At 40.2% G+C, this 23,338-nt stretch overlaps 1 protein-coding gene and 1 pseudogene across 1 annotated transcript; one reads left to right on the top strand and one right to left on the bottom strand.

The window, feature by feature from the left end:
- Window positions 1-752: 752 nt before the first annotated feature.
- Window positions 753-22,763, top strand: YWHAG (tyrosine 3-monooxygenase/tryptophan 5-monooxygenase activation protein gamma). The gene is made up of 2 exons (XM_090276853.1): window positions 753-1,059; window positions 19,372-22,763. Exons 1-2 carry the CDS (start codon window positions 973-975, stop codon window positions 20,026-20,028), a joined length of 744 nt encoding a protein of 247 aa, XP_090132979.1. The 5' UTR covers window positions 753-972; the 3' UTR covers window positions 20,029-22,763.
- Window positions 9,767-10,141, bottom strand: LOC150009068 (large ribosomal subunit protein eL31 pseudogene; annotated as a pseudogene).
- Window positions 22,764-23,338: the final 575 nt, after the last annotated feature.

Raw genomic sequence — 23,338 nt, forward strand, 5'->3', positions numbered from 1 at the left:
CTGGTAGACAGCTGCATCCTTTCTGTAAATTAACCAGTATGCCTGGCCAATACTTGTCCTTTCAAGTTTCACCTCATCAGGTCCAAGAACATTAAGGTGGGGTTGGGGAACTGGAACCTTGTGGGGGAGGGTAACAGTTTAGTTCCCATTGTTTAGCACCGTAATTCAACCACTCCGGGGGCATCACCTGGGCAGTCTGGCTCTACACCTTTGTCTGCTACTTTATCCAGGAGACAGGGTCCAGGGCTGAGGCCCGGGCTCGCCCCTTGTAATTTCCTGGAGATTATGGGGCGGGGCAGTGAATCAGCACTCGCTCGGATTGAGGCAGCTTTAGTCCCCGCCAGGGGTCCCTAGCGGCCCCCGGCGGCAGCGAAATTAGAACCTACCCCCTTCCCTCCGTCTGAGCGCTATGACCACTGGGAGATGTAGTGTTGACCGGCCCTTTGTCCTTGATTTCTAAAATGTTCGTATCACCTCGCCGGAGGGTTAACTACAACTCCCAGGGGCCCAGGCAACAGGGGCCTGGCAGTGCGAGGGTCTGAGGAGGTAGGGGTGGGGGCGTCTGGAGAAGCTGGGGCGCAGGAACCGGGGTGAGGTGAAGAATGGGGAGCAGCGGCGAAGAAAGATACACCTAAAAGACTTCGGCCAGCTGAGTTGAGAAGGAGCCCGAGAAGCGGAAGAGCCGAGACGGAGGCTGGGCGGGGTGCGCAGGTGGGCGGGCCCTGTGCGTCACGCGGCGTGGGCGGGACCGCAGGGGGTTGTCCTCCCGCAGCACGCAAAGCAGCCGCAACCGCCCCACTCCTGGTCCCGGGGTTGCAACTCCAGCCGCAGGCTTATCGCCGCCGTAGTCTCTCGAGCTGCTCGCTTCGTGGGTCGGTCCCTCCGGCACACGGGCTCCAGCCGCGCCGCAGCTGTCTTCCGAGCCTTCAGGCTTCCCCGGTTTTCTCGCCCGGCCCTACTCAGCCCGCGAAGATGGTGGACCGTGAGCAACTGGTGCAGAAAGCCCGGCTGGCCGAGCAGGCGGAGCGCTACGACGACATGGCCGCGGCCATGAAGAACGTGAGTTTCTCTTCCCCTCCCCCCTCATAGCTCCAGCCTCTTAGCAGACGCCAGCCTTCGCTTGGACAACCCGGGGACTAATAGCCTGTCGCGACTGCAGGGTTGGCCGCCACTCCTCGCTCACTAAGCGGACGGGGACGGTCCCAATAGCGAAGAGCGACCCGGGTTATGACGCGGCCTCTCCCCGAGAGTCCCTCAGGATCGGCGGCACTGCCTCCGAGGCCCTCCCCGGCCTAGGGTTGGGGCGGAGTCTTGCAGGGCTGATCTCAGAAGCGGGGTCTCCAGACCCGCGTCTCCGGGGAAGCTGGGGACCTGAACGGGGGCCGTGCGCATCCTTTGTGCCCCACTTCCCCTCCTCCCAGCCTTGGTGTGGGGGCGGGGGAACCGCATGGATGCGGTTCCTCTTTCTCTCCCTGGTGTCTGGGCGGCGCCTTTCCCATTCACTCAGCATGTCTCCAGGTTTCCTAACTAACCCCCCCATCCCTAAACCTTCCCCGCTGCGTTTACTTACAGATCCTGTAGAACCTTCCTGGGAAAAATGTAGGCTTCCCTGAAAACCTGGGCTTAGTGGTGCAAAATCGAAAGCTTCCTCACGTTTTTCTTAACAAAAGGCTCCTCTTTCTCCATTTCCCAAAGCAAATCCTCGTGCTTTTAGGAGCGTTGTCTCTCGCTAGCGTTTTCATTGATTGTTCTCAACACGTCATCTCCATTTTTTCCTGATGTTTTGTATTGAAACGGGTAGGTATCGTCTTTAAAATAAAGGTTGTGAATTTGTCTGACTGGTTCAATTCGTGACATGCTGTTTGTTTTTAAAATACAGGAACACATCTGTTGAAATTCCTATTAAGTTGGAAAAATGTTCTCTAATCTGTTACTGCAAACAAAGCGGTGGTGGGAGGCATATCAAGTCATTCCAGAAGATTCTGCATTTGTCATATTGCAGAGAGCCTAGAGGAGGTGGAGGTTGGGAGGAGTTAGTCTAAAGGGGAAAAAGAATTTTTTTTTGTGTGTTAAGTACATCTGAGGCTTAAAACAAAAAAACTAGTGCATCCTTATGCTGATGGAAAGGGAATACTGTTCTCCAGAGTTGTCTGCAGATTCCTGCCTGTATTGCACCATTTTTTCAGTAACACTGTATTTATCTAATGGGCTGTTAACGAGTTTCATATTAGAGGAAGGGGAGGTATTGAACATTATTAAATGAAATATGGAAAATTGATCCAATTAATGATTTAGGTCTCCCACTAGCTTAATATTTAATTTCCTGCCTTATGTAACAAAGGTATTAAAATGCATCTCCAGTGTGAAGTGGTTTAAGGAGTGTACGTTGCACGTTAAATCTTTTAAATGAAGCAGTATAGGTATTACAGATTACTGAACAACTTTATGAGTTCACAAAATACTGATGCCTTCCTATTTAAGCTGGCAACATGAACAAAAAAATTATTTTTTCTTAAGAGAACTGGTTATGAAATCGGGAGCATCATTGAATTACTGTATTGCCACAGCGCTGCCTTAAGACATTTTAAAGCTCAAATGGTATAGGTTGCACTTTTAATAGTTATAAATATTGGAATTATATTTAGTTCATGTTAGTTAGACTTCTAATTTTTCCATACTTAAAGTTTCACAGAAAAGCGAGTGACCTCCCGCCCATATTCATAGCAATCCAGTGATGTCACACACAATGACACAGAGGCTGCAATGCACCTAAGGGCTGGTAGGGAGTATGCAAATGGCATTTGTCCAAGGTAATGCAGAAATTAGTAGATAAGCCAGGTAGAATTGAGCACTTCATCTTTTCGCTGGACAAGGATTGGCACAAAAAATAAGAATTTAATTTACCCTTAGACATCCAAGTCGGTAACCTCCAGATATTCCTATTTCTAGTCTTCTCATAGTGTGTGTAAGATGCATTTGTATTTTTCAACATTCATCTTGCCATGATGGAATAAAGATAGAAATTTTAAACGAGTACATTTTATGATCGTAGTGTAGGGACAGGCTGTATACTTGGGTTTATTGCATATTATTAACTTGGTACGTTTTAATAAAAACCTTTAAAAATTTATGACTTCCTAATGGGTCACTTTCAGTAAATGTTAGGGAATGAGAATCTTAAAAAACACTAGGTTCGGATTTGGAAAAGTTCTCTTGCTGTATTTATGCTTCTGCACTTTAATGGAGTCTGGAGGAAAGAACAGTTTGTAAAGTAAAGCAGATCTTTTTTCAAACCTGTTTATTGTGACTTTGAGGAAGATTTACCTTGAACCTCATTTTCCTCATCTGTAAAATGGGTTAATACCTATCTAACTTGAAAAAGTTGTGAGGATTAAATAAATGCTGGAGGTGATCAAAATGGTAACTATTTATAAAACTTTGTTTTTTCCTCTTACAAAAGTCATCGTGGAGAATTTGGAAGATACTGGAAGATACAAAGAAAATAGTCTTAGATGTTAGAGGGATTAAATTTATTTGCATTTAATGAAATTATTTTAGTAATACTGTTGGGACCTGTGTAGAGTGGTAGTTGTATCTAAGTAGCCAGGATGGCAATAACACACAGTGTTTTGAAAAGGAGGAAAAGAGGGAAGTGTGTTCCTTTAAGACAAATGTATAGTCTTGCATTTAAGGAGAGAATGAATACCTAGCTGTTTCCTACTGGTTAGACAATACTGTCTTGTTCTTTGGATTTTAATGCCTCCTGAGAAGTTAATATTCTAAGGAAGCTATTGGTACTTGCCTGGGGTTGGGGGCGGAAAAGAAGTTTCTGAGCTACTAATTTTGTTGAAGTCACTGGGTTAAGTAAGTAAATTCAGGTGTATGTGGGGGGGGGCATTGGTGGCTAGAGACTATCTTAATTATATTTAATATTTTTTCCTGGTAAGAGTCGATATACTTTTAAAATTCTTATTATCTGAAATACTCTTGTCTTTCCTACTAGCTCTTCCAGGAGGCTAGATCAATAGCCATTATCGCTAATGCAGTAATGACACCTCTGTAGATTCTTCAGAGATGGAGTTCTGCCAGCCACTATTTTAAGTCGGGTGGTTTCAGTTATTCTCTTATTTGGGGTGGAAAGAATACAGATAACGGTTTGCTTTTTATGTGTTGTCCTTCACAATGACTGCTTTTTGTAATTACTAAAAAATTGAAATAAAAGATGTTGCTAATTGTACATCCTCATTAATCCTTTGGATTAACTGCTGACCCTGGGGCGGGGGTGGATTTCATCCCTTAGTACTTGGAAGCACCTTTATTACACCAAATTCTAAATTACTAAAAAGAGTGGAGAAAATTATCTTGCTTTTATTGAGGTAAAAGTCACACAACTAACTGTTTTCAAGTGTACAATTCAGTAGCATTTAGTATGTTCACAGTGTTGTGTAACCATCCCACCTCTAGTTGAAAAAATGAGAAAAGGATATCTTTAAGAAGTGGTGATTTCAGAACATGACTGATTTCGGGCTGTGTCAATAATAGGTGCCCACAGAGCAAAGCCAGAGGTAATCAGTATCCCTTTGTCTTTGTTTTCTAACTTCTGAACCTTTTCAGCATAACTTTTGAAAAGGTACTTAGCTAGGTTTGTATTTACATTAAAAAAGAAAAAGAGCTTAAAAACCATATGCTACTCACCCAAATAAATAAGAACAATTTACCTGAAATCAGAGCAGACTATTAATATTAACTATTTGGAGATCATGGACATTTTGCTTGTGTTCTTAGGAATTATTTTCCACCCCAAGGCACACTTTGTTATAAATGATTCCCCTGCTGTGTGGCAGTAGCCACCTAGTGAACACTGCCATACTGAGAGTGGTGAGAAATTCAAGCATAGGATTCTTAACTGATGTTAAATATATTGCTTTGATGATTCTGTGGCTGCCAGAAGCTTCTCACCCCCATATCACTAGCCCTTTTATCTGGCAGGGCATTTTTCTGTATTTCTACCAGATTTCATGGATGTGAAAGAAAAACAAAGACCACTTTGTATATTTAATAGTTGGGGGGGGGGTTACATATAAACTACTATCTTTTGTCTTATTTTCTAAGCTTTGTTTCTTAGTGTTTGACCAGACATTTGAAACTAATTATTAACGGTGGGGGACTATATATGTTGTCTTTCTAAGCTACTGGTACCAGCTACCTTATGGTCTTTCCTCTCATAATCATTTTTCTGTTGTCTTCCCCAATTCCATTTTAGGTTATCAGCTATCATTTTGGTTTGCTCTCAAACCATATCTTAAAGATTTTATTAAGAGGGGAAGGGAGGGAGAAAGAGAAGGAGGAAAACATCAGTGTGTGGTTGCTTCCTGCATGCCCCCAACTGGGGACCTAAACCCACAACCCAGGCATGTGGCCTGACTGGGAATCGAACCCACAACCGATTGTTTCACAGCCCAGCGCTCATTCCACTGAGCCACAGCACCAGGTCCATATCTTTAAATTGGCACTTGTAGAGATCCTTGAAATTTTGATTTTACTAATTTATGAATTTGAATAGTTAAAATGGTGACATGAAAAGTAATCAACAAAAATTCCCAAAAGAAAACTTTTAAGATAAATGGTTAAATAACTGGTTTGGTTCCATGATTTTGCAGAAACAGTAAATACTGTATATCTTAAAGACTGCATAAGATTTTTTTTTTCCTTTTAAAAGAACTGTTAATAAAAAATTTTTTTTCTAACAACTCTTTTTTTTTTAAGTCTATTTTATTGATTATATTGTTACAGTAGTTCCAATTTTTTCCCCTTTGCTCCCCTCCGCCCAACCCCCCCCCCCCACAACAGTCCTCCCCCAAGTCCATGCCCATGGGTCGTACATACAAGCTCTCCCACTTCACCGTTTCATATATTCTTTTTAAAAAAATAATTAATTATTGTTAATAAAATCTTTAAAAAATAAAAGAACTGTTCAAGTCAAAGTCAAATATTTGTCAGCCTTTAACTTGTAAGGGTGTGTACCATAGATGTCAATTTTTCTTTACCTGAGTTGAATACTGTTAATGTGCCAGAAAGCATCAGTAGGGTTGTGAATAGGTAAACACAAATTAGTGTTTCTACAGACATAGAATTTTTAAATTTTACTTTTTAATTACAGTTTATATTTAATATTACTTTGTGCTAGTTTGGGGTATACAGCATAATGGTTAGACAATCATACTTTACAAAATGTTCCCCCCAGTATTTCCAGAATCCACCTGGCACCATAGTTATTACGATATCATTGAGTATATTTTCTGTAGTGTACTTTATTTACATCCTCAACATATATTGATATTTTTTAACATGACATTTAAAATTTTTACAAATAAACTCTTTATTCGTCTTCTTAATCTTTGGAGCAACATCTTATTTCTTGGAGAGATCTAAAGCCAGATTTAGTGAGTAGAGCCTAGGTGTAGTGTCTTTTCTTAATTCTGTTACTAGAACAGAAGTGTCAGAGCTGGGAATATTGACAGTGACATCAATGGGCAGCTGAACATGTAATGACAGTATTAGCTCAAGAGGAATCCCTTATCCGCCCGCACCCACAGCTGAACGTGAAAAGCAGCTGCAGTGGTATAGAAAAGTGAGAGAGAAGGCTCAGAGGTAACAAGACGAAGGCTTCTTAAAATGTAGGTTTGTTTTGAAAGAGGTCATTTAAATTTTATTAGCTTTCTGAAAGGAATTATAAATATGGCAGTTACGCTACTATTTAAATAACCCAGATCTAGAAAACAAAGTTGGCCTGTGCTGCCAGTACTTTAAAGGATGCAGAAATAAGTTTTTCTTTCTTTTTTTTTTTTAACCGAATTGTTTTACTTCAGTATCATTCAGTTCAATGCAGTGCTCCTTGTGTAGCACTAACATGGAGTGTAGTGAGTGAGTATGCCTTGCAGTGGCCGCCCACCCAGCATGGATAGTAGCCACACAAACAATCCCGCATTCCCTGCCAGTACACCTTTACTTTAGGCCTGTCTGGTATGGGTAGACTATGGTGGATAGTTATTTTCAAATCGTATTCCACTCTTCACATATGAACTACATCTGGTCTTTTCTAACTACATTTGTGTAGCAGAAATAGAAATTTTAAAGTTTAGTCCTGGCTGGTGTGGCTTGGTTGGAGTGTTGTCCTGTAAACTGAAAGGTTGTGGGTTTGGTCTCAGTCAGGGCAGGTGCTAGAGGCAACCAATCAGTGTTTCTCATATTGATGTTTCTTTCTCTCCCTGCCTTTTCCCTCCCTCAAAAAAGACAGAAAAGAAAAAAAAACTTAAAATTTAGATACTAGATTTTTATTTTAGGCTGAAAATGACCCAGTCTAGAAGGGCAAGGAGAACTAACAATAGGAAAATAGGAACAGTAGTAAAGAGCATTCTGAAGCAAGCGAAGCTAGTGGGAACAAGTGAGTAGGGAAGGAATGTTTTAGAATAGTTTTGGTATCCTGTGTTTTTTCTAAGGGAGCCTGATTTTTGGAAGGCTATCATCAATAGGACTGACTATTGATGAACATGCCTGGCTTTTAGGATGTTAAAAATTTGGGATGGTGCGGGGGGAAGACAAGTATTATCACCATAATAATTCCCCATGGAGGGATATTGCCATGGTGTCTTTTTCTACAGGTTTAGGCTTGCTTTTACCTTGCCTTTTCCTTTGACATTATTTTAAGGATATTTTTTTCTGTCATTAGTATATTCAATGGCTGAATAATCCTTTGGCTGTGTCAATTTAATTATTTTTTTTCACATTTAGGCTGTTTTCAAATTTATAAATAATACTGCCATGAATATCTTTGTAGCTAAAGCTTCCAACGGTTTATATATTAGGATAGAGACCCAGAAGTAGAGTTGCTGAAAGGATAGCTAAGAATGTTTAAGGATCTTGAAACCATCACTAATACTAAAAGTTTTGGAAACTGTAATTGTTTCAGTGGGTATTACATACATGTGATTCAAAATTGAAGGATACCCCACTGCTCTTTTTATCAAGAAGAAAAATAAAATGAGGTTGAAATGGGGGAAAGCTTGACTGCTACCCTATTTGTGGCAGGTGTCCCTTTTTTCTGCTTTCTTTTCGTTGGAATGATTGCCTTAAAACTAATATGGAAACCTTCAAAATATATACAAAATACAAGAATGGTATAATATATAGCCAGCTTCATCATTTGTCAGCACATTGGCCAATCTTGTAACTATATGCATTTTCCAACTCTTGTGCTACTTTGGGATTTACCATCTTGTAGCATGGCTTTTTATCAAATTTAAATTACTCCTATTTGCCACACATACTCAAATTGCCAACAAGATCTCTTATGTTCAGATTTGGCAACCTCAGTGTAGTTTCTTGCTTAGAGCAATTAACCCAGATGGCAGATAACTTAAGATTCCCTTAATTTTTAAGAGGAGTGCTTAAGTTGACATTCCAGTGCTTCTTGCCCCTCAGCCTTTACTCTCAGGAGGGGTTGGTTGAAAGGCTGGGTGGGTCAGTAGTGTGAAGAGGAAAGATGATGGGGTGTCTGTAGGTTAAAAGAATAGAGTTCTGTCATTATATTACACTATGTTCTTGCTTCCTTTTTACTGCCCCCATGTTTTTTAAGGATAATGTGGGGAGATCCTTTTGTCAGTTCTAGCTTTTATCACTAATCTGATAGAAGAGCTAAAACCCAATTGGTTTGTTGAGGACAATGTGAATAAACTTTTGTTTTTGTTTCGTTTTGTTGCTTGCCCAGCCCTTTTTTTTTTTTAATCTCACCTGAGGACACTTTTTCATTGCTTTTAGAGAGGGAGAGAGAGAGACATCAGTGCAATAGAGTCGCATTGACAGGCTGCACTCCCTTCCCACCCCCTGTACATGCCCGGACTGGGGATGGATGGAGCCCAGAACCCAGGCATGTGCCCTGACCAGGAATCAGACTTTTTGGTTACGGATGATGTTCCCAGCTGAGCCACACTAGCCAGGGCACCAAGTATTTTTTTTTTAAATCACTTTGCCTTAATGTTAGTATACTACTGGGGAAATCTATGTATAGATATATGTTTAGTGTACATACTAGCAGTCAGGGCCCAGACAATTGGGGTTCGAATCCATGCTCAGAAGTATGAAGCTGACCAATGTAGTGATACCAGTGATTTAGGTGGATGTGCTGCCATTTTATTTATTTTGAAGGTCCTGCAGGTAAAGACATTTAGTTTTTAGTTTTTTTTTTAAGACTATATTTTGGGAACTTGATTCATTTATTGAGGAAGAAAGGGAAAACAATATGGTAAACTTGAGGTATAGTAATGGGTTGAATTTTAAAACTTCCATACAATATTTTTCTATTGATGTTACTTATTTTTAAGTTTTTTAGATGTATTATTAGAGAACTGGACTTGTTCCACTTATTTTGCATTCATTTGTTGATTGTTTTATGTGCCCTGACTGGGGATGGAACCACAACCTTGGTGAATCAGCGATGCTCTAACCATTAAACAACCCAGCCAGGGTGTGATATTATTTATTTAGAAGTATGTCTGGCATACAGATTCTCAAAAACACTGAATGAATTATACCTAGTTCTTATTTTGAGTATATAGTATGTTTGAATTTTGATCATGTCTTTTCTCTGTTTATCAGCTGGCTGGCCATATACACATACTGTACATACATAGGCTATATGTACGCATTTTTATTTTATTTTTATTTTTATTTTTTGTGTTGTTTTATAACTTTATTTGACAATCAGCAGTTAGTTCTCATCCACATTAACTGTTTGTAGATTTTTGCAAGTGTTAACAGGTATGTAGGTGACCAACGTATAGAGCTTGTTTGGTGAATCTTCATCCTCATTACGATTTCTGGACAACCGCACCCCGATACAGTATGGGACATTCCTTATTCCTTTGGCCCAGGCAGCTTTGTTGGGCCTGGTGTCAATGCGCACATCTGGAGTTCCCATCTCCTTCATAGCAAACCTCCAGATCTCTTTGAGTGCCCGAGAGGCACACTTGTTGAAACCCACTCCATGGATGCGCTTGTGGATGTTGATGGTGTACTCTCTGGGCTCTACTTCGTTGATGGCAGAATGGCCCTTCCTCTTGCCACCCTTCTTTGCAGGAGCCATTATGCCGGGCCCAAGTTCTGTAAGCATATATTTTAAATAAATGATCACTAAAGACTATATCTTTTGTGAAAATTGGGTCAGTATCATTATTTACTGTGCTGTTGTGGCGCATAGCATTCCTCTGACCACAATGAAAACTTAACATTTTTTAGTATGACTTTTTTTAGCTATGTTTTGTAGAATTCTGAACTAAAATCTTTTTGGGAAGATAGAGGATGATACGTTACAGTCTTAGATAAAATATTGCGATATAGTTTGGCATTTGTCACTTAAGCATCTTTATGTACTTTTCCCACTTAATTTCACAAAAGATTTAGAAAGTGGTATTCCCATTTTACAGGTGGAAAAATTTTATTTGCCTAAGGCTTGAGCTAAAATTTTTTTTTTCCGTAGACCTAAGGCTCTTTTAAATGTTTTCAGAAAGAAGTCAAAAGGTAATGTGTATAAATGGATGCAGGTGATCTTTTAACTATGACCTCACTGGTTTACTTTCATTAATTTTAGTAAATGGACCTTTGGTTGCAGAAGCATTAAGAATCCTTGGAACTCTACTGCATAGTTAGTGTCTTCATTTAGTTGTCCTTGAGAGGGTCATTGTGTAGTCTCAGTTAAAATACACAACAAATTTCCTTGAGAATAGTCCTAAAATAGTTCAGTATGAATGTAATCTGGTTTCTTTAGAAAATATTTGATCTATGATTGTGGATGTTTTAAATATCATTTTTAACAAAGGAGAACTTACGATTTTTAACATGAGGATGTAATTGCTATAGCTTTGCCATTGGAGTCTTACAGGTATTTCCAGGAGGTGAAAGACTGCCACTCAGAACTGAATGAAAAAATATACCTTACTTGAAAGAAATGGGAGGAAGCTGTGACCTTTTTGTACATGAAAAGTAATATGCTCTTGTGTGGAAACATGTTTTGAGGTGATTTGGGTGAAGATCAAGGAAGACAAAAGATGCTGAATTGAGTATTTTGGAGATGGTCCTGGCAGGTGGAAGAAGTAAATAGTACTGATCGAAAATCAAAAAGGGAAGCTAAGAGTTGTGATGAAGGATTATTGAACATTTGTGGGAATATTTATTCCATACATAAAAATGGAAGTAAGATTAGTGCTGTGGAATTAGAGGAGGACGTTGACATCACACTTGGCATCAGAGGAGATTTCCTAGAGGAAATGATGCCAGAACAGTGTTGCAAGGGGGAGGCGGTTTGAGGAGACAGGGAAAGGTTGGAGGAAGGAATGTCCAGACAGAGGGACTATCATGTTTAGCTTTGAGATGTACAGAGTAGAATCTGTTGCATGGTTCATTTAGTCACCTTTGGTTACACTCAGGGAATACTGCAGTAGTGTGTATTTGAGGGAATATTAGGAAATTAGTCTAAAAAGGTAAATGGGTCAGTTCATGAAGGGCTTTGTAGAGTTTTTGTTTGTTTGTTTTTAATCCTTACCTGGGGACATGCCTGTTGTTTTTAGAGAGAGGGTAAGGGAGGGAAAGAAACATCAATCGGTTGTCTCTCGTACGTGCCCTGACCTGGAATCAAACTTGTGACCTTTTGGTTTACGGGACAAGGCTCTAACCAACTGAGCTACACTGGCCAGGACAAGTTTGTGTTATTTTTAAAGCTATGAGGTGTCATTGAGGAATTTTAAGTTGAAGAGAATCATAATCTGATTTTTGGTCTGGAGAGATCATTGGCAGCAATGTGGAAATTGAATAAGAGGAGAGTAACAGAGGGAAGGAGACTGATTAGTAGAGTATTGTAGTCTGAGGGCTGAATTAAGTTCTGGCTTTTAAGAATTATTCACAGTGGTAATGGGATGAGGAGTGAAAGTATGTTAAAGAAACGGTAACAGATACAGTACATTCTCACTTAATGTCATTAGGCTCTAACGAAACCATATTTAATTATCGCGGGTTTTTTGCTATATCACAGGATTTTGCGGTACTGTATATGTAGTTAAAGTTCCGTAGGTTTAAGAACATAAGTAGTGTTTATAAAAGTGTGGAAAAAGTTAATAAGGGAGTGGGAACAGTTTATAAGTGTGTGGGAAGGGTTTATAAAGCCTTAAAATATGTATAAATACTAAAATAAATGTAAGATTCCTACTTTGTGGGTTTTCATCCATCACGGGGGTTCTAGAACGTAATACCCGTGATAAGTGAGGGAATACTGTACAGTACAAAGGTCTGTCTGGGAAAAAGTCCAGCCATTGTTAATTTAAGGAGAATGGTTTGCTCGATGTATCTCGGACATTGATGTGATGTTTCTCTCTCTCTCTCCCTTCCTTCCCCTCTCTAAAACTAAAGTCTGTTAAAAAAAAAAAGAAATTTGAACTTGAGCTAGTATCTAAGAGTTTAGAAGAGGGAAACATCAATTTTGTTTCTAAGCAATGCATACAGTGCTGGAAGATAAAAGCTTTTCACGTTTTCCAGCCCCCTTGACAGTACACTTTGGGGGCTGTATTTTAAAAGTGCGGCATTCTTACAATATCAACAATTCAGTGACTGCTTTGAAAAACATTATCTCCCTTCCCAAATGATGCATATCTCACATCTTTCCACATCTTTGGACACGGAATTTTTATTTTTATTTTTTTGCTTTTTAAGACCTTTAAAAGTAGTGTGGTTGTGATCTCTGTTCTAATGTAAAATCACAGATTAATTCTCATACAAGTCATTTTGATCTTAAGGGTTTTTTTAAAAAAATCTGATTTAAGGTTTTATTTTTATTGAATTAGAGAGGGAGGAAGAGGGGCTGGGGGAGAGAGAAACATCAATTTGTTGTTCCACTTATTTAGTACCTGTATTCATTGGCTGGTTCTTGTACGTGCTCTGACCAGGAATTAAACTCCCAACCGTGGCATAACTAACCAACCAAGCTATCCAGTCAGGGCTTTCTGATGTAAGGTTTTTAGAGAATCCTTACTTTCCTTTGAGCAGACTTCTTAGGTTAAAGGCTTTTCCCTGTTAAGTTTTTCAGTGATAGAGAACACCTGGATATGTTCCAAATGTGGTTTAGTTCCTATAGCTAAAGGTGATATCGGCATTTCATAACCCCCATGTTCAGTTTGTTTGAGGCAATTAGACAAACTTTACAAATTGCTCCCTTTGCGCTCTGCAGCCAGACTTCATTTGCAGTAGGAGAGCTAATGGTATGTATCATACTGGTGAGGTAATTTGAGCTTTAAATAGTTGCTGGCTCTTGAAATAAGGACAGCATGATTTAGGGGAAAGGCCAGAACTCTTTATCTCAATGGGCTTAGGCACTCTGGCTTCCCCTTGCATGGGAGACGTCAGTTATCAGGTTGCACTAGAGACTGCTAGTCTTCAGTATCTACACATTCTGTGAATAACGGCTAGAGTCCTTTGGTGTGCGGGCCTGAGGCCTCCGCTTGTTTAAAAGCCAGTCTGGGGAATTTTTTTAACTATATGACACTAAAGTTTATGGAAAGAAAGTGATGTGAGGTAGGTAAGGAAGTTTCAGCTTAAAATAGAGTGCAGGATGAAATGGAGAAGGGGTACTTGATATAGGAAGATAAGCTAGGAGGTTATGTAAACAATTTAGAGGCCTCCTAGATGAGAATTAAAATGAAGGAAAATTTAGTGTATTCTCAAAAGTAATTGCTGACACCTCTAAAGCACTTGACTGTGTCAAGAACACTATCTTTTGTCTGGTATAACCTAACTATAACCTTATGAAAGAGGCAGACATCTGTTTTATAGATAAGCAAACCGAGGGCCAGACAAATGAAATGTTTTGCTCCCAAGGTCACTTAGTAAATGCTAAGACTTGGAAAAACCCTCTCTCCTGAGATATTTGAATATCCAACAGAAATCAAGAGGAATGTCAGTGATCTGAGAGCTGAGAATAGTGTCTCCCAAGCTTAGAATATATAAAGGACTGGGTATGAGATGATAGGCCTCCTTATTCAGGAGCAGTGGTGTTTCCACAAGGTGATGTGGTAGGAGGGCCATGGAGGAGAAAGCACCTCTGTTTCGGGTTCCTTCTGCTCTGAAGTCCAGTACACCAACCCCTAGTCTCCCACTCTGGTCATAGCATTTAGGTCATGTCTAGTAGAGGTACTATTCTCTAGCATTGTAATGGAGAATCAGTAATGCATAGTATAAGGTTGACATAAGAAAAACTGGTAACTTTAGGAATTATTCGAGTGTTTATTACTTGCTGGATATTTGGGGAGAATTAGCAAAACATGATCATTCAAAGAATGAATTGCAATAAACTAATATGATTTGGTTTACATTCTGGTTTAATTATTTCTGAGAGTTACTATTTAAATTACACAATCAATTTTACTAAACATAACCCTTTGCCACCCCACCCTCTTTATAAAAGTGGAATACATACTAAGTGTAAGTGGTTCGTACATAGAAAACAGTCTCTTGACATCGCAGCACTCCCTCCCACCCAGTCCCACCCCCCATAGTTTAGCAGATCCTTTTGGATTATATCCCCCCTACCCTTCACATCTTTTAAGTACTATGAAGTAGGTGCTATGGTCAGTCTACACAGGGAAGAGTGGGGCCTCAAGAGAGTAGCCAGTGTAACTGGGGGTGGAAGGAGAGATGGGGAAGATTTTATAGGGACGTTAGTATTAACTTGGTTCTTGATCATTGTGTAAGTATTTTCCAGGCAGGAACAGTGGAAAATATTCTAGGCAAGGGCAGAAGAACAAAGAGCAGAAGCATGAAGTTTTTGCTATGAACATGTTACATCTGGAGCATAGGCACAAGAGTGTGTGAGGCGAGGGAACCACCTACTCTGCCGTGAACCTTAGGAAAGAGTAAATGATCTAGGGTTCCTTACGTTGTGACTTAGCCGTTGACTTAGTACAGTAGTCCTTTTCTATATAGAGGGATTTAAAAAAATATAATTATTGCAGACTTTTTGCTGTATCGCAGGATTTTGTGGTACTGTATACATATGTTAAAGTTACGTAGGTTTAAGAGTGTAGAATATGTTAACATAAGTAGTGTTTATAAAAAGTGTGGAAAAGGTTAATAAGGGACTGGGAACGGTTTATAAGTGTGTGGAAAGGGTTTATAAAGCCTTAAAATATATATAAATACTAAAATAAATGTAAGGTTTCTACTGTGCAGATTTTCACCTATTGCGGGGATGTCTAGAACGTAATACCCGCGATAGGTGAGGGAATAGTGTATACACCAGTTTAGAAATGATAGACAAAAAAATGTGACCTCAGAATAGGAATAAAAAGTAAGGGCTCTATCCTTGTAAAATTTTTCTGTTTTGTACGGTTGTCAGACACTTAGTATATATGGATGGCTCTGGTAGCACAGAAATCAAGTTACATGAATGTATTGTTGATGACTTGATTTAATTTATTATGTTAGCTTCAGGTGTACAGTACATATAGTGGTTAGACATTTATATCAATAAGGAAGCTATCCCACTTTGATAAGTCTAGTCCCCACCTGTCATCTACATCATTTATTACAATACTGACTGTGTTTCCTATGCTGTATGTTACATCCTCATGACTGTTTCGTAACTGCCAATTTGTACTTCCTAATCCCTTCACCTTTTTCACCCCACCTCTTAATTTCACTTCCACCTGGAAACCATTAGTTTATTTCCTGTATCTACGAGTTTGTTTCTGTTTTGGTGGTTCATTTACATTTTACTTATATTCCACATATAAGTGAAATCATATATTGGACTTTCTCTGATTTACTTCACTTAGCATAATACTTTCTGGGTTCATCCATGTTGTCACAAGTGGTGGGATGTCGTTCTTTTTTATGACTGAGTAATATTCCAGTGTATGTATGTAACACTTTTTATCCATTCATCTGTTAATGGATACTTAGATTGCTTCTTTGTTGTTACAGCTTTTGTTTTAAAATTTATTTTGCCTGATGTAAGTATTGCTATTCAACCTTTTTTCATTTCATTTCATTTGCATGAAGTATCTTCTTCCATTACTTTCTTGTCAGTCTGTGTGTGTCTTTCAATCTGAAATGGGTCTCTTATAGGCAGTTTATGTATGGGTCTTGCTTTCTTCATTCAGCCACCCTATGCCTTTTTTTTTTTTTTTTTAAGATTTTATTTACTCATTATTAGAGAGAGGAAGAAAGGAAGAGAGGAAGAAAGAGATTGAGAGAAACATTGATCAGTTGCCTCTTGCACAGCCCCAACCAGGGACCTGGCCTGCAACCCAGGCATGTGTCCTGACTGGGAATTGAACTGGCAACCTTTCAGGTTCGCATGCTGGCACTCAGTGCACTGGGCCACACCAGCCAGGGCTAGCCATCCTATGTCTTGATTGAAGCATTTAATCAGTTTACATTTAAAGTATCGATAGGTATGTGGTTTTTGCCATTTCATTATTCCTATTTTTTATCTTCTTTTTTTTTTCCCTTAAATAATTCTTTTAAACATTTCTTCTGGTGAACTACCTCAGCTTTTTCATATCTGGGAAGCTCTTTATCTCTAAATGTTAGCCTTGGCTGGGTAGAGAATCTAGATGGTAGGTCCTTGATTTCCATCACTCTGAATATTTCTTGCCAAGTCCTTTTGGCCTGCAAAGTTTCTGTTGAGAAATCAGCTGACAGTCTTATGGGAGCTCCCTTGTGTGTAACTATGCTTTTCTCCTGCTACTTTTAAGATTGTCTTTTTGTCTTTAACCTCTGGCATTTTAATTATGATGTGTCTTGGTGTGGGCTTCTTTGTGTGTATGTTTCCTTTGCCAGGTTAGGGAAGATTTCTGTCATTATTTATGCAAATAGATTTATAATCCCTTGCTTTCTCTTCTTCTGTTATGTGTATGATGCAAATGTTGTTACTCTTGCTGTCCCAGAGGCTCCTGTTCGGGTGTTTTCTACTACCTTGTGTTCCAAATCACTGATTTGATCCTTTCCTTCATCTTATCTGTTATTGAGTCCATCTAATTTATTCTTCATTTCAGTTATTGTATTCTTTATTTCTGACTGGTTCTTTTTAATGGTCTCTAACTCTTTGTGTAAGTTCTCGGTGAGTTCATCTCTTTTTCCCCTAAATTCATTGAACATCCTTATAACCAGTTTTGACCTCTGTATTTGATAGATTGCTTGACTTCATTTTGTTTAGTTTTTTCTCTGGAGTTTTGTTCTATTGTTTCTTTTGGAATATGTTTCGTTGTCTCATCATATTGGCTGTCTCCCTGCATTTGTTTCTAAGAATCTGGTAGATCTGCGGCATCTGTTAGTCTTGGCAAGGTGGCCTTATGTAGTAAGTGTCCTGTGAACACAGTGGCTGGCAGAGCCTTCCTGTTCACCTGAGCTGGGTGCTTCAGGGGTGCCCCTTGTGTGGGTTGTATTGTGTCCTCCTGTTGTAGTTGAGCCTTGTGGCTATTGGCATGTCAGTGGGATTAACCCTCAAGCTGCCTGGCTCTGGGGACTGGCCATAACTATAGCAGACGAACTGTTGTGTAGGGACTGACTGCACAGAGTAGATTTTGCTTTGGTGGGGGTCTGGTGCCTACTAAGTCCACTGCTTGGGGGTGTCATTTTTGGAGCGAATTGGGTGGTGGTACTCTGGTGCAATCTGAAACTAGCCGGGCGTGTTGGTTCTGGGGCTTTTGGGGAGGGGCTCTGGTGCAGGCCAAGGTCATTGGCTGCCTGTGTCCAGCTCGGGGCCACCTGGTAGGAGCTACAAAGTGATCTGTGGTTGATAGCTGTCTGCTTGGGCTTGGAGGTACCTGGGACAGAGGCTATGCTGCGAACTGAGGCCAGATTCCACTAGAGCTGGGGGCCTCTCAGCAAGAGGTACAGGACATACTGAGGCCAACTGCTACTTGTTTGGGATTTGTGGACCTTTTAAGAGATTTTAGGAAGGTCCGCAGCATAGGCCAGGGCCTGTAGCTTGCGAGGAGCATCCTGTGAAAGAGGTTCTGACTGATGCACAGGTTGGGTGAGGTGACATCTCAGGTAATCATCAGGGCGAGGCCAGCAGTGGTGTTAGCTAGTTTGATGGAGACTCAAGATTTGGTGCCTACCTGGGAAGGCTCAGCAGAGGAACAATGCCACCTGCCAGCACTCTGTCCATGCCAGAGCTGCCCCTCCATCCTGTGCCCTGAAGCCAGACAGTTCAGTTTCCTTCCCGTATGTCCTTGGTGCTTTTTGAGCTGCTGCCCCAGCTCTGAAGCTCAGAGCGAGCAAGTGTGTCAGCAGTAAGTCCATGCCAGGGACTCCAGCATCCCTTCACCTCACCGGGGCTGAATCCCCCTGATTTTTACAGCCAGATATTATGGGGCTGGGATTCCTTGCTCCTCAGAGAGGACCTCGGCAGCCCAGCTATCCCTCCGGATTCTTAACTGCCACAATTTAGTTGAATTTTGGTGTGGTCATGGGAGGAGGAGGTGAGCACAGCGTTCGTGTAGTCTTGCCATCTTGACCAAAGTTTTCAGTGTGCTGTTGCTTTAGTTTTCTCAGGACAATTAGTTCTTGGGATGATTAAGACCCTTTAGAAATGCCTGTATTGAAAGAAGTATTAATTCCTATTGGCCACCTCAGCACAGAAGCACTTTGTTCACCTCTCCATTCTTTTGTATTGCTAATTGTATCAGTCAAATACTGTTTGTGTTCCCCAAATTGCTGAAATCTCCGTGGTTAGACTGTTTCATACCTCTAGTTCTGACTACCCCTCTCGAGGTTTGTAATTCGTGTGATCTTAACACAAGAGCAGAAAAGCTTCCTTGTTTCTCAAGAGTCTGCTTGAAGTAGATTGTATTCTCAACCAATACTCAAAATAGTCTCACCCAGAAGGCGTGGAACTGAAGTTTAGCAGACAAGGCAAGATTAGAAGGAAGCTGTCATACTGTTCTCTTAAGAACAGAATGGGATATAAGCCATCTACAAAAATCCCTAGGAACATGAGAGAGCTGTTAACCTTTTGTCATGTAGATCAAAATTTGATATATCATCTAATAGCTAGACTTGACAGTTCCTTCATGGACCAGCTTATGTGATAGGTCTGTGTCCTTTTATGCAGGGGAAGCAAGGGTTCAGGCACCACTGACCCAGCTGTGATTATTTTTTCCCTGCTGCTCCTTCCATCCACTCTCCTTCCACACATTCACACAGCCTAACTTCTCTGTTAATCACTTTAATCAGCTGGTGGATCTGTTTGTGTTTTTTAGTGACATAAAGATATGTTTAACCCAACTGGCATAACAACTCTTTTAATTCTTTTCCTCTTACTAGGTAACAGAGCTGAATGAGCCACTGTCCAATGAAGAGAGAAACCTTCTTTCTGTGGCTTACAAGAATGTAGTTGGGGCACGCCGTTCTTCCTGGAGGGTCATTAGCAGCATTGAGCAGAAGACTTCTGCAGATGGTAATGAGAAGAAGATAGAGATGGTCCGTGCTTACCGTGAAAAAATAGAGAAGGAGTTGGAAGCGGTATGTCAGGATGTGCTGAGCCTGCTGGATAACTACCTGATCAAGAATTGCAGTGAGACCCAGTATGAGAGCAAAGTGTTTTACCTGAAGATGAAAGGGGACTATTACCGCTACCTGGCTGAAGTAGCCACTGGAGAGAAAAGGGCGACTGTCGTGGAATCATCTGAGAAGGCCTATAGTGAAGCCCATGAGATCAGCAAGGAGCACATGCAGCCTACTCACCCCATTAGATTAGGCCTGGCTCTTAACTACTCCGTTTTCTACTATGAGATCCAGAATGCCCCAGAGCAAGCGTGCCACTTGGCCAAGACCGCCTTTGACGATGCCATTGCCGAGCTTGACACCCTCAATGAGGACTCCTACAAGGACTCCACTCTCATCATGCAGCTCCTCCGCGACAACCTAACGCTCTGGACAAGCGATCAGCAAGACGACGATGGTGGAGAAGGCAACAATTAAGGCCCCCCCGCCCCCCAGGTGGACTGGCAGCGCACGCTGATGCTACTACTGCAGTCTTTATTTTTTTCCCATGAGTTGGGGTCGGGTGGGGGAGGGGAAGGGAGGGGTGACCTTCCTAGGGAGAAACCCACGACCAGTCCTGTCTTTGATCGCCTCTTTGACATTTTTGCCAAAATACCACTAGTGGAAAGTCAGGCTAGCTGTGCTGGTATTGGAATAGCAGCCTCACACTGGCATATGGACTGTTCTGTAGATTAATGCAAGTGGAGCTGTCTGTCTGTAATTTAACTTATTGGTAGATAATAGGATCTTAAGATGAAAAGAAAACTTCAATGGAATGGCCCTCATTCAGTAAGTTCTGTGGTTCCAGTAAGGATTTTTATGTACATATGCTCTTGTCTTAAGTTTTGGGTACTTTCTATCTCATCTGTTTTAGCTGTGCATTTTTTTCAGGGTGTACTCTACCAGACATGGAATAGTTTAAAATCCCAAACCTGACAGACTCAGAACATAAGGTATATTTATCCTTATGGTTTAGGCCTTGCTAGTTTTCTGAAGTTTCTGATTAGTTGACAGTATTAACACTAAATTGCAGTTTACAGTGTTTCTACATTACAGCCATATGTAACATCAAGCCATTGACTGTATTTTTCTTTGCTAGTTATTTTGGCTTTACATCCTTATTCAGCCTTATCCAAGTTGGTTATCTCTCTCCTAGGCCAAAGGCTTGCCTGAGGAGCATCAAAGCTACTTTAGGTTTTGGTTAATAGGTGCTTGGCGGGTGGCTGTGGGGTTTTTGTCTTTCTTTCCTCTTAACTTAAATCCACCACAAAAATTATTAACCACTTTAATAGAAACGTTAAACACCACAAAAAATAGAGAAAATTCAGGTCTGTATGTCATTTATTGTACTGATATTTTCAGAGAAATCCTGGTTTGTGAGCTGCCATAGCTCCTTCCTCAGGGATCACACTGCCGTATCACTCCCCACTTGAGTCTTCCCCGCTGCACCGTATCTTGACATGACTCAGTTGAGTTGAAAAGCTGTTGGGTTGTAGAAGCTGGGTGGTCATTTTGAGAAGTTTGTGGTGCAGTGTGTGAAAACTCAGGTGCAAGAAGCCTACTGGTAGAAAAATCCAAAAGGAAGAGCTCTATTCATAAGCATTCTGTCCAATTTTGGGAGCCTTGTGTGTCCGTTTTCTTCCCTGAAAACACTTCCCAGTCAATTGTTATAGGAAAACAACCTAAAGTCATCATCAGATAATAAATACTTAACTTCTATTTGACCAAAAATTTTTCTATATATATATTTTTCTCTTTAATGAAATCATAGAAATCAGATTAATTTCTTAAGCAGTTATTGCACATTTTAGAATTGAAGGAAACCACATTGCTGTTTTCACAAATATGTCTTCAGTTAGCCATAGGTCCTTCATTCTTGTTTTGGATAAATCTGTTTGAAAACATGATCTGTTGCATGTGTGTTCAGCCTTTTTTATAAGATGGTAACAATGTGAACTCCCAAGATAGGTAATGACACCAGGCTTGTTTTCTTTGTCTAATATAGGCAAGGAGAGGTTTAAGTGATGATTGAGGAAAACTGACACTTGCTTTTTACTAATACCAAAATTGAGCTTACGTTACAAAATGAGTACATTTAATAGAATCCAGGTAACAGTGAAGATAGAATGGTAATAATACTCTGTAACATTGCACAGTTTACCCAGCATGACTTTCCTTAGAGGGTCCCCTTCCTACGCTAGAGTGAAAGATCCAATTAACCAAACCCCACCAGAAGAACTAATAGAAGAAAGCCTGACAGCTTTCTTTTACCATTACAGGGCCCTAAAGTCAGTGCCATGGAAGGGAAAAGATTGGGGGGGAGGGCTTTCCTTAATTTATTTTCATGTCCAGTGAGCAGTGTTGTGTCCTTGTAGCATTTGGAAATGATTTACTGGAATTACAAAACCTATATGTTTTTTGAAAAATTTCAGCTTTGGCTCTGGCTGCTTTTTAGAATAATGCAAGATAAAATCATACCTGAGGGCTGAAAATGAAGAGGGAGTGGGAGACTCGATATTTAAGCAGCTTGAATGGTTTCTTTTCTTTATTTTTAAAGAAATGCACTTGCCTATGATACTGTCTCTCTGGTGAAATGATTACTCCTCCATTACTCTATTGATACAATATTGTGCATGCTAGTGTTGTATTTCTATACAGTAGCTTGAAATTTATTAACTTATACTGTAGGTGTTATGTATTCCTATGACAAAAAATTAAGTCTTCAAAATTTTTAAAGTTTTTTTTTAATTTAATTTTTCCTTTTGGGGGTAAAGTTTGCTCTACCAAATAGTGATTGTAACAAATTGATCTGTTTTGGATGTTGCTATAGTGACATGCAGTTATATATTTTGTTTTTAAAGGGGGGGGGGTGCAAAAGAAACACCAGTGTGAGCTTAATCTTAATGTCTGGTGTTTGTCATGGTGAAATTATAACTATTACAGTGTAAGAGAACATTGAATATGTTCTCTGAATGAGCCTTTGTGCTTTTTGTCATGTTATGCAGTGAACTATTTTTAAGGTTTAATCAGTGATTATTTTTCCAACTCCGTGTTTCTCTAAGGAATTATTTCACACACGGACCATTCTTAGCAGTTTTCCTCAGTGATGGAATATCATGAATGTGAGTCATTATGTAGCTGTCGTACATGAGCAAATAAACTTACAGATCTGATGTCAGTGCTACATAGTTTTTATTTATTGAGTTTACTTTTTCCTTTGCTGGGAATTTTGAAGGTTTGATTGGTTGTGTGTTCTCTCCCCCTTCCCCACTCAAAAGAATGAGGTTGGATTTGTGGGTGGAGGCAAAACAGTAAATTATAGAAAGCATCTATATCTGGGAATCAGACCTGGGTTTATTGACCTTGGAAAATCGTTGCACCTTTTGGGCCTTCATTATTTCTCCTACAAACCAAGTTCCTTCAACGAGATCTTTGAAGGTGGCATACAATTTGTGAGAAGTGCAAAGACCTTAGTTTGAATCGGCTCCTTTTGATCATTGGACAAAAAACTAAACTTCTGAGCCTTGGGGTGGAGTGGGGTGTAAATCTAAATGAAAACTGGGTCATGTGCCTGGTTCAGTATCTCTCAGGTGCCCAGTATTGTTGGAGATCTCATTATATGTGTTAGCTGAGATGATTCTTTGTACTTACAAATGTTTCTACATATATTGTCCTAGGTATTTTAGTCCTTCTGAGGTGGTCAGCAGCCATAGTTGACGTAGGCTGGCCTCTCAACAGCCTGCTGTTG

The sequence above is a fragment of the Furipterus horrens genome, unplaced genomic scaffold (genome assembly GCF_987537825.1).
Source record: "Furipterus horrens unplaced genomic scaffold, mFurHor1.1.pri manual_scaffold_5, whole genome shotgun sequence".
Classification (NCBI taxonomy): domain Eukaryota; kingdom Metazoa; phylum Chordata; class Mammalia; order Chiroptera; family Furipteridae; genus Furipterus; species Furipterus horrens.

Excerpts from the sequence above, each read along its gene's own strand:
- YWHAG (XM_090276853.1), top strand. The coding sequence starts at position 973 with ATGGTGGACCGTGAGCAACTGGTGCAGAAAGCCCGGCTGGCCGAGCAG. Across the intron at positions 1,060-19,371 it reads TGGCCGCGGCCATGAAGAAC|GTAACAGAGCTGAATGAGCC; the intron begins GTGAGTTTCTCT and ends TCCTCTTACTAG.